The following is a 10,413-nucleotide window of genomic DNA, read 5'->3' as shown; positions in this document are numbered from 1 at the left end:
TTGCATGTCTGTCTGTCTGTCTGTCTGTCGGAGGGTGCGTGGGGCTGAAGTAGAAAAGTAATGTGTGTGTATCAAAATATGTTTGTGTTGGTTTTAAGTCTGTGACTATGAATGTGTAGCCACTGCATTGTGTGTGTGTGTGTGTGTGTGTGTGTGTGTGTGTGTGTCCGGGCTAGTAATTACATCTGCGTCATTGTAATTATGTGTGTTTTTATTTACGCTTGGCTGTGGATATGAGTGAACACACTTCACGAGGTGTGTGTTCCAACAGCACCTATGAACCACACAACACATTGTTTACACCTTTTTAATAGTTTGTTTTTCATGACTAATCTATTTCAATATAGGTTTGTGTATCTGTATACTAGTCGGTTGTCCTCTCTTGTCTCCACTGTACCACCAGGACACATCTGTGTACTAGTCGGTTGTCCTCTCTTGTCTCCACTGTACCACCAGGACACATCTGTGTACTAGTCGGTTGTCCTCTCTTGTCTCCACAGTACCACCAGGACACATCTGTTTACTAGTCGGTTGTCCTCTCTTGTCTCCACTGTACCACCAGGACACATCTGTTTACTAGTCGGTTGTCCTCTTGTCTCCACTGTACCACCAGGACACATCTGTTTACTAGTCGGTTGTCCTCTCTTGTCTCCACTGTACCACCAGGACACATCTGTTTACTAGTCGGTTGTCCTCTTGTCTCCACTGTACCACCAGGACACATCTGTTTACTAGTCGGTTGTCCTCTTGTCTCCACTGTACCACCAGGACACATCTGTTTACTAGTCGGTTGTCCTCTTGTCTCCACTGTACCACCAGGACACATCTGTTTACTAGTTTGTCCTCTTGTCTCCACTGTACCACCAGGACACATCTGTTTACTCGGTTGTCCTCTCTTGTCTCCACTGTACCACCAGGACACATCTGTTTACTAGTCGGTTGTCCTCTTGTCTCCACTGTACCACCAGGACACATCTGTTTACTAGTCGGTTGTCCTCTTGTCTCCACTGTACCACCAGATAGATTGCTGGGGCATGAAGGGGCAGTCTGCTGCTCTCCAGGAGCAGAGAAATCACACTCACTCACACACACACACACACACACACACACACACACACACAGATGGAGCAAGGTGATGGAAAATGCAGCCTCATCACAGTCCACTCCAGACACCTTCCCTAACGACAGATTTCACGGGATATATCTCAAGGACAGGCATTTCAGCAGCACACTAGAGCTCTGCAGCTGTGATTCAGGGGGTTCTGGGTGTAATTGTGGCCCCGTTGTTTGTGTTCCGTCCCCTTTGTCATTGAGAAAGGAGTAAATTCACAGGTGTACTGACAGAAGACATCACTAGCATAAACAAACTATTTACAGCACCACATTAGAACATTTTATATGCTGTGTGTGTTCTGTGTGTGTTCTGTGTGTGTTCTGTGCGTGCTGTGTGTGTGCTGTGTGTGTGCTGTGTGTGTTCTGTGTGTGTGCTGTGTGTGTTCTGTGTGTGTGCTGTGTGTGTTCTGTGAGTGCGTTTTTTGTACTTTCTTCCAGTATGTGTCTTTTGCACCCAAAACATTGAGCTGAGCACGACAATTTATCTTCCTGTTATATACATAACAATATTTCCTTGGTTTCCCTTAATCATTAGGGCATGATAAATTACCCATGTTAAGGAGAAATCATGTACTGTAATGGCAGCCAATAAGCGTTTGTCTATAAAGGTTGTGATTTCTATTCAGACCCCACTATTCTCTCTGTCTGTCTCTCTCTATTGTTTCAGAGCATCTAACAACATCTACTACACTTTAAAGATGATATGATGTGTATTAGAGGTCAACCGATTAATCGGAATGGCCGATTAATTAGGGCCGATTTCTAGTTTTCATAATCTGTAATCTGTATTTTTAGACACCAATTATGGCCGATTACATTGCACTCCACGAGGAGATAGTGTTACGTGTTACGTAACTGCAGCAAGGAGCCAAGGTAAGTTGCTAGCTAGCATTAAACTGATCTTATAAAAAACAATCAATCTTAACATTCTCACTAGTTAACTACACATGGTTGATGATATTACTAGTTTATCTAGCTTTTCCTGCGTTGCATATAATCGATGCGGTGCCTGTTAATTTATCATCGAATCACAGTCTACTTCGACAAACGAAATAAGCACTGTCGTTGCACCAATGTTACCGAACCATAAACATCAATGTCTTTCTTAAGATCAATACACAAGTATATATTTTTAAACCTGCATATTTGGTTAATAATGCCTGCTAACATGAATTTCATTTTAACTAGGGAAATTGTGTCACTTCTCTTGAGTTCAGTGCAAGCAGAGTCCGGGTTTATGCCGCAGTTTGGGCTGCCTGGCTCGTTGCAAACTGTGTGAAGACCACTTCTTCCTAACAGAGACCATAATTAATTTGCCAGAATTGTACATAATTATGACATAACATTGAAGGTTGTGCAATGTAACAGCAATATTTAGACTTATCCCGTATTTCACTGAAAGAATAAACATTTTGTTTTCGAAATGATAGTTTCCGGATTTGACCATATTAATAACCTAAGGCTCGTATTTCTGTGTGTTATTATATTATAATTAAGTCTATGATTTGATATTTGATAGAGCAGTCTGACTGAGGTGGTAAGCAGCAGCAGGCTCGTAAGCATTCATTCAAACAGCACTTTCGTGCGTTTTGCCAGCAGCTGTTTATGACTTCAAGCCTATCAACTCCCGAGATTAGGCTGGCAATACTAAAGTGCCTATAAAAACATCCAATAGTCAAAGGTATATGAAACACAAATGGTATAGAGAGAAATAGTCCTATAACGACTACAACCTAAAACTTCTTACCTGGGAATATTGAAGTCTCATGTTAAAAGGAACCCCCAACATTCCTATGTTCTGATGTTCTGAGCAAGGAACTTAAACGTTAGCTTTTTTACATGGCACATATTGCACTTTTACTTTCTTCTCCAAAACTTAGTTTTTGCATTATTTAAACCAAATTGAACAGGTTTCATTATTTATTTAAGACTAAATTGATTTTATTGATATATTATAGTAAGTTAAAATAAAAGTGTTCATTCAGTATTGTTATAATTGTCATTATTACATATATATATATAAAAATCGTCCGATCAATCAGTATTGGCTTTTTTTGGTCCTCCAATAATCGGTATCGGCGTCGAAAAATCATAATCGGTCGACCTCTATTGTGTATAGCCGCTGTACACATACAACCTTGAGCATGCACACACTAGAAACCCCCCACACACACACACACACACACACACACACACACACACACACACACACACACACACTGACTGTATTAGGCAGAGTCACTCCCTCAGGGAACAAAGCCAGCGGGGGACAGAGAGCGAGGGGACAACTTCAGCAGCACACACACAGCTGCAGCAGTATAATCAATTCAGTATCACGATATCTCTAACAATTAGTCACGCCTTCTAGCCTCACACACCGCTACAAAACGCCAGTCCTGTCATCTCTATCCACACAGACATCTCCATCAAATACCAATGCTTACAGTGAAGAACATGTACACAAAGAACTAGCTATTAGCTAAGTCTCCCCAAATCACAATCCATCCCCTTCAGCCTTCACGTCATACAGACACTAATACACAGACCTCTCTTCTCAAAGCAACTCAACTCATCAACACAAAGTCACTCGCTGTAGTCAAACTATTCAGCATTCTTTCCTTGCTACAGTGTTATCCATGCTAGCAGAGATAGTGTTATCCATGCAAACGTAAACCCAGAGTATTTACCATGCCGTGGAGGGCCCCTGGCCAGGCCTGTGTAGTGTCCCTCAGCTGGGCCCCTGGGAAGTACTGCTCGTCATGTGTGTGTCAACACAGTCCTAAAGCTACTGTACCATCACACACACGCCACCATCACTGTTGACATCACGGTCCATGGCCATGCTGACAAGGCCAGAGTGTGTGTGTGTATGTGTGTGAGCAAGCGCGAGAGAAAGCGTGTATGTATAAGAGAGAGAGTGTGTGTGTGTGTGTGTGCGAGTGTGTGTGGTCTCAGTATCCCAAAAGCAGCAGCAGACGTCTTGTTCAAGAACCAGTGATAATAACCCTGATGAAAACACAGCAAGAAGCTTCCCTCAGCATCGGTCCTTCCAGTACTCCTGTTTCTCCCTCTCTCTCTCTCCTCCCTCTCTCTCCTCCCTCTCTCTCTCCTCTCAGTCTCTCTCTCTCTCTCTCTCTCTCCTCACTCTCTCGCTCTCTCTCCTCACTCTCTCTCACTCACTCTCTCACTCTCCTCCCTCTCTCTCTCTCTTCGTTTCTGCCTGCGCACAAATTCACATAATCCCGGTTTTCTCATTTCCCGCATCACCATGACAACAGAGCGCAGTAGCATCCCGACCCTCTGGTTGAGGGCTGAAGCAGGAAGCCAGCAGCACACACGTACATCCACACAACGTCATTCATCACAACAACACAAGCCACTGTCTATGCAGCAGTGATGTATTCCCATACGAACAAATCCATCCATTCTGTGCCAAACAAAAACCAGTTCTATACCGTACCATGCAGTGTCTCATCTCTCTGACCCTCTCACACGTCTTTCCCTGGAGGCCAGAGAGTCAAGTCTGGTTGGAAACATGCCCATTGTGTGTGTGACTCTGTTACCCTGACTAGCCCTGTGCCCCAGACACACACAGAGTCCAATGACAAACTCAGTGACGCAGGGTGTTGATGACGTCGCATAGCCACACAGGGCGCTGTGTGAGTGAAACCATGCCTCTTTATTTTGTCCTCGTTCCCCTCATTCAATCTCTCTCTACATACCTGCTCTTCTGTTTTTCATCAGTCAGGCTAGTTAGGCTATATTCTACCATCTAGGTCTAGTCCTCATCTGTTCCATACAGCATCTGCTCTCTCTCTCTCTCTCTCCATTCTCTCCCCCTTCTTCCTCTCTCCCTTCTTTTTTTCTCTCTGCGTCATTATCACCGGCTGCCTGCCAGAGAGAGAGAAAGAGAGAGAGACAGCGAGAGAGAAAGAGAGAGAGACAGCGAGAGAGAAAGAGAGAGAGACAGCGAGAGAGAAAGAGAGAGAGACAGCGAGAGAGAATGAGAGAGAGACAGCGAGAGAGAATGAGAGAGAGACAGCGAGAGAGAAAGAGAGAGAGACAGCGAGAGAGAATGAGAGAGAGACAGCGAGAGAGAAAGAGAGAGAGACAGCGAGAGAGAAAGAGAGAGACAGAGAGAGACAGAGAGAGACAGAGAGAGAGAAGAGAGAGAGACAAAGAGAGAGAGACAGCGAGAGAGAAAGAGAGACAGCGAGAGAAAGAGAGAGAGACAGCGAGAGAGAAAGAGAGAGAGACAGCGAGAGAGAAAGAGAGAGACAGAGAGAGAGAAAGAGAGAGAGACAGCGAGAGAGAAAGAGAGAGAGACAGCGAGAGAGAAAGAGAGAGAGACAGCGAGAGAGAAAGAGAGAGAGACAGCGAGAGAGAGAGAGACAGCGAGAGAGAAAGAGAGAGAGACAGCGAGAGAGAAAGAGAGAGAGACAGCGAGAGAGAAAGAGAGAGAGACAGCGAGAGAGAAAGAGAGAGAGACAGAGAGAGAGAAAGAGAGAGAGACAGCGAGAGAGAAAGAGAGAGAGACAGCGAGAGTGAAAGAGAGAGAGACAGAGAGAGAAAGAGAGAGAGACAGCGAGAGAGAAAGAGAGAGAGACAGCGAGAGAGAAAGAGAGAGAGACAGCAAGAGAGAAAGAGAGAGAGACAGAGAGAGTGAAAGAGAGAGAGACAGAGAGAGAGAAAGAGAGAGAGACAGCGAGAGTGAAAGAGAGAGAGACAGGAGAGAGAAAGAGAGAGAGACAGGAGAGAGAAAGAGAGAGAGACAGAGAGAGAAAGGACAGGAGAAGAGGAGATAGAGGACACGGGTACAGGACTGCCACTACACACACACACACACACACACACACACACACACACACACACACACACACACACACACACACACACACACACACACACACACACACACACACACACACACACACACACACACACACAGTGGAATACATCAACAAAAGGTGGACATTCATACAGCACACAACGGTCCTCATTGATATTCAGAGATTTTCTGATGATTAGAGATTCTGGTTGAATATTTGATTTCTATGTATATTTAAAAGGCTGCCAATCAGACTGTGGTGTTATTTTTTAGAATGTGTTATTAATTCTGTTGCTTTAGGGCAAACAGGATGTTGAGGAACCTGAAGGCATTGGCCTTTTATCAATTAGATTTGCTCTCCTCCGTCCTCCTTTTGAAAAAGGTGAAAGGAAATAGAGGAGAGTGACCATGGAAGGAAAGGCGCTTGCTTGAAATGAGACGGTCCTTCTCAACTCGCGCATCATCAGGTAAATAAGGTTTCCAGAGGCGGATCCCAAAATAAATGACGTTTCCAGGGGCGGATCCCAAAACAAATGACGTTTCCAGGGGCGGATCCCAAAATAAATGACGTTTCCAGGGGCGGATCCCAAAACAAATGACGTTTCCAGGGGCGGATCCCAAAATAAATGACGTTTCCAGGGACGGATCCCAAAACAAATGACGTTTCCAGGGGCGGATCCCAAAACAAATGACGTTTCCAGGGGCGGATCCCAAAACAAATGACGTTTCCAGGGGCGGATCCCAAAATAAATGACGTTTCCAGGGGCGGATCCCAAAACAAATGACGTTTCCAGGGGCGGATCCCAAAATAAATGACGTTTCCAGGGGCGGATCCCAAAACAAATGACGTTTCCAGGGGCGGATCCCAAAACAAATGACGTTTCCAGGGGCGGATCCCAAAATAAATGTGTAAATTGATCAAAACATATGAAGTTAGTTTTATAGATCAAACCATGAGTAGCAAACTGTTTTTAAACGTGTGCATGGTTTTCTCTTCTGACAATATACATCAACTGATTCAAAGGGGGGGTGGCAGATATCAAAACTCTTCTGCCAAAGACTCAGGTAAGATCCTCGCCAAAAAGGAGGCTGTCGAGGAGCGGAGGACACTCCTCCGTTCGGGCTACTAGTGAATTGACCACATATCAGTTTCTGGGTCACGGAGGAGAGAGGACAGAGGACATGGGACGGAAGACAGACTTTTACCCAAACGAGAAAACCCCATGGACATGTCATGTTTATATCAGATCTGTCTGTCCAATTAGCTTCTCACCTTAGAAACCATCCAACCAATGAGATGGCCTACCTGTTCACGTCAAAACATACCAACAGAGCAAAACAAACATTTCACGATTGTTCACTGTAATAGCATGGCCATCCATTTTCCAATGTTACAAAGCAGTAGGAAAAGCCGAACAGGCAAGCCAATAAGACATAATACTTTGTATGGTCTACAATTGCTTTCACCTGTTCAGCTTTTCACCCTGCTTTGTAACATTGGAAAATGGACGGCCATGCCATTACAGAGCCACAATGTGTCAGCTAGCACTGTGTTGTGTCCGGTAACTATTAAACACACTTAAAGAGCCACAATGTGTCAGCTAGCACTGTGTTGTGTCCGGTAACTATTAAACACACTTACAGAGCCACAATGTGTCAGCTAGCACTGTGTTGTGTCTGGTAACTATTAAACACACTTACAGAGCCACAATGTGTCAGCTAGTGTCAGCTAGCACTGTGTTGTGTCTGCTATTAAACACACTTACAGAGCCACAATGAGTGTCAGCTAGCACTGTGTTGTGTCTGGTAACTATTAAACACACTTACAGAGCCACAATGGACGCCTAGTGTCAGCTAGCACTGTGTTGTGTCTGGTAACTATTAAACACACTTACAGAGCCACAATGGACGCCTAGTGTCAGCTAGCACTGTGTTGTGTCTGGTAACTATTAAACACACTTACAGAGCCACAATGGACGCCTAGTGTCAGCTAGCACTGTGTTGTGTCTGGTAACTATTAAACACACTTACAGAGCCACAATGGACGCCTAGTGTCAGCTAGCACTGTGTTGTGTCTGGTAACTATTAAACACACTTACAGAGCCACAATGGACGCCTGTGTCACACTGTGTTGTGTCTGGTAACTATTAAACACACTTACAGAGCCACAATGGACGCCTAGTTCAGCAGCACTCTTTGGTAACTATTAAACACACTAGCACTGTGTTGTGTCTGGTAACTATTAAACACACTTACAGAGCCACAATGGACTAGTGTCAGCTAGCACTGTGTTGTGTCTGGTAACTATTAAACACACTTACAGAGCCACAATGGACACCTAAGCTAGCACTGTGTTGTGTCTGGTAACTATTAAACACACTTACAGAGCCACAATGGCCTAGTGTCAGCTAGCACTGTGTTGTGTCCGGTAACTATTAAACACACTTACAGAGCCACAATGTGTCAGCTAGCACTGTGTTGTGTCCGGTAACTATTAAACAACTTACAGAGCCACAATGTTCAGCTAGCACTGTGTTGTGTCTGGTAACTATTAAACACACTTACAGAGCCACAATGGAGCAGCTAGCACTGGTTGTGTCTGGTAACATGTCAGCTAGCACTGTGTTGTGTCTGGTAACTATTAAACACACTTACAGAGCCACAATGGACACCTAGTGTCAGCTAGCACTGTGTTGTGTCTGGTAACTATTAAACACACTTACAGAGCCACAATGGACACCTAGTGTCAGCTAGCACTGTGTTGTGTCTGGTAACTATTAAACACACTTACAGAGCCAGGACATAAGCTACTGTGTTGTGTCTGGTAACTATTAAACACACTTACAGGTCTACAATTACAGAGCCACAATGGACTAGTGTCAGCCTGTTCAGCTTTTCAGCCACTGTGTTGTGTCTGGTAACTATTAAACACACTTACAGAGCCACAATGGACGCCTACAGCTAGCACTGTGTTGTGTCTGGTAACTATTAAACAACTGAGCCACAATGGACGCTAGTGTCAGCTAGCACTGTGTTGTGTCTGGTAACTATTAAACACACTTACAGAGCCACAATGTGTCAGCTAGCACTGTGTTGTGTCCGGTAACTATTAAACACACTTACAGAGCCACAATGTGTCAGCTAGCACTGTGTTGTGTCTGGTAACTATTAAACACACTTACAGAGCCACAATGGACACCTAGTGTCAGCTAGCACTGTGTTGTGTCTGGTAACTATTAAACACACTTACAGAGCCACAATGTGTCAGCTAGCACTGTGTTGTGTCCGGTAACTATTAAACACACTTACAGAGCCACAATGGACGCCTAGTGTCAGCTAGCACTGTGTTGTGTCAGCTAGGTAACTATTAAACACACTTACAGAGCCACAATGTGTCAGCTAGCACTGTGTTGTGTCCGGTAACTATTAAACACACTTACAGAGCCACAATGCCAGCTAACTGTGTTGTGTCCGGTAACTATTAAACACACTTACAGAGCACTGTGTTGTGTCCTGTGTAACTATTAAACACACTTACAGAGCCACAATGTGTCAGCTAGCACTGTGTTGTGTCCGGTAACTATTAAACACACTTACAGAGCCACAATGGACGCCTAGTGTCAGCTAGCACTGTGTTGTGTCTGGTAACTATTAAACACACTTACAGAGCCACAATGGACGCCTAGTGTCAGCTAGCACTGTGTTGTGTCTGGTAACTATTAAACACACTTACAGAGCCACAATGGACGCCTAGTGTCAGCTAGCACTGTGTTGTGTCTGGTAACTATTAAACACACTTACAGACTACCATGCCGTGATGTCCAGCCCCAAGAGAGTGCGAGGAAACCAAAGCAGTATTTGTCACTAAACACAGCCAGCGATGCATGGCCCAACCAGGAGACAGCCGGCTGAACTCTGCTCATCACTCACACACCATTACAGAGCCCCAATGGCGCCTATTGTCAACTAGCATTGTGTTGTGTTAGTGTCTGTCTTGTAACTGCCTGTCCAGTGGGCTCTGATGTGGGGGGCTGGGGAGTGTGTTAGGGTTGGTGAGGGGTGTGGGTGTTGATAGGACCTGTCATTGGGGTGATGTTCAGAGAGTAGGTGCTCAACCACAGCCTGAAACACACACACTAGGGAGTGTGCACGCATGCCTGGGCATTTACACACACACACACACACACACACACACACACACACACACACACACACACACACACACACACACACACACACACACACACACACACACACACACACACACCTCTCCTCATCCCTGACCTTACCACACTTCCTTTCCTTAGCATGAGAGGGGAGCCACACACAGGCATAACATGATTGCTGATTTCAGGGATCTGTTTTGGTGTTTGCACTTGCCCCAAGTCACTCACACACACACACACACACACACACACACACACACACACACACACACACACACACACACACACACACACACACACACACAC

The 10,413-nt window shown here is 44.9% G+C and overlaps 1 protein-coding gene across 3 annotated transcripts in view; it reads right to left on the bottom strand.

The window, feature by feature from the left end:
- Positions 1-10,413, bottom strand: part of prkar1b (protein kinase, cAMP-dependent, regulatory, type I, beta) — a 207,807-nt gene that overhangs the window by 173,617 nt on the left and 23,777 nt on the right. Inside the window, exon 1 of one of the 3 annotated variants that reach the window (XM_042318322.1) lies at positions 3,801-4,217. The exons of the other annotated variants lie outside the window; for them this stretch is intronic. Within the exon in view, the coding sequence (XP_042174256.1) occupies positions 3,801-3,803 (3 nt within the window). The 5' untranslated portion in view covers positions 3,804-4,217. Of the gene's footprint in view, positions 1-3,800; positions 4,218-10,413 lie in introns of those variants that run through there. 3 annotated transcript variants of the gene reach the window in all.

Source organism: Oncorhynchus tshawytscha, unplaced genomic scaffold, assembly GCF_018296145.1.
Source record: "Oncorhynchus tshawytscha isolate Ot180627B unplaced genomic scaffold, Otsh_v2.0 Un_scaffold_2590_pilon_pilon, whole genome shotgun sequence".
Classification (NCBI taxonomy): domain Eukaryota; kingdom Metazoa; phylum Chordata; class Actinopteri; order Salmoniformes; family Salmonidae; genus Oncorhynchus; species Oncorhynchus tshawytscha.
This window is presented reverse-complemented; position numbering and strand designations above follow the sequence as displayed.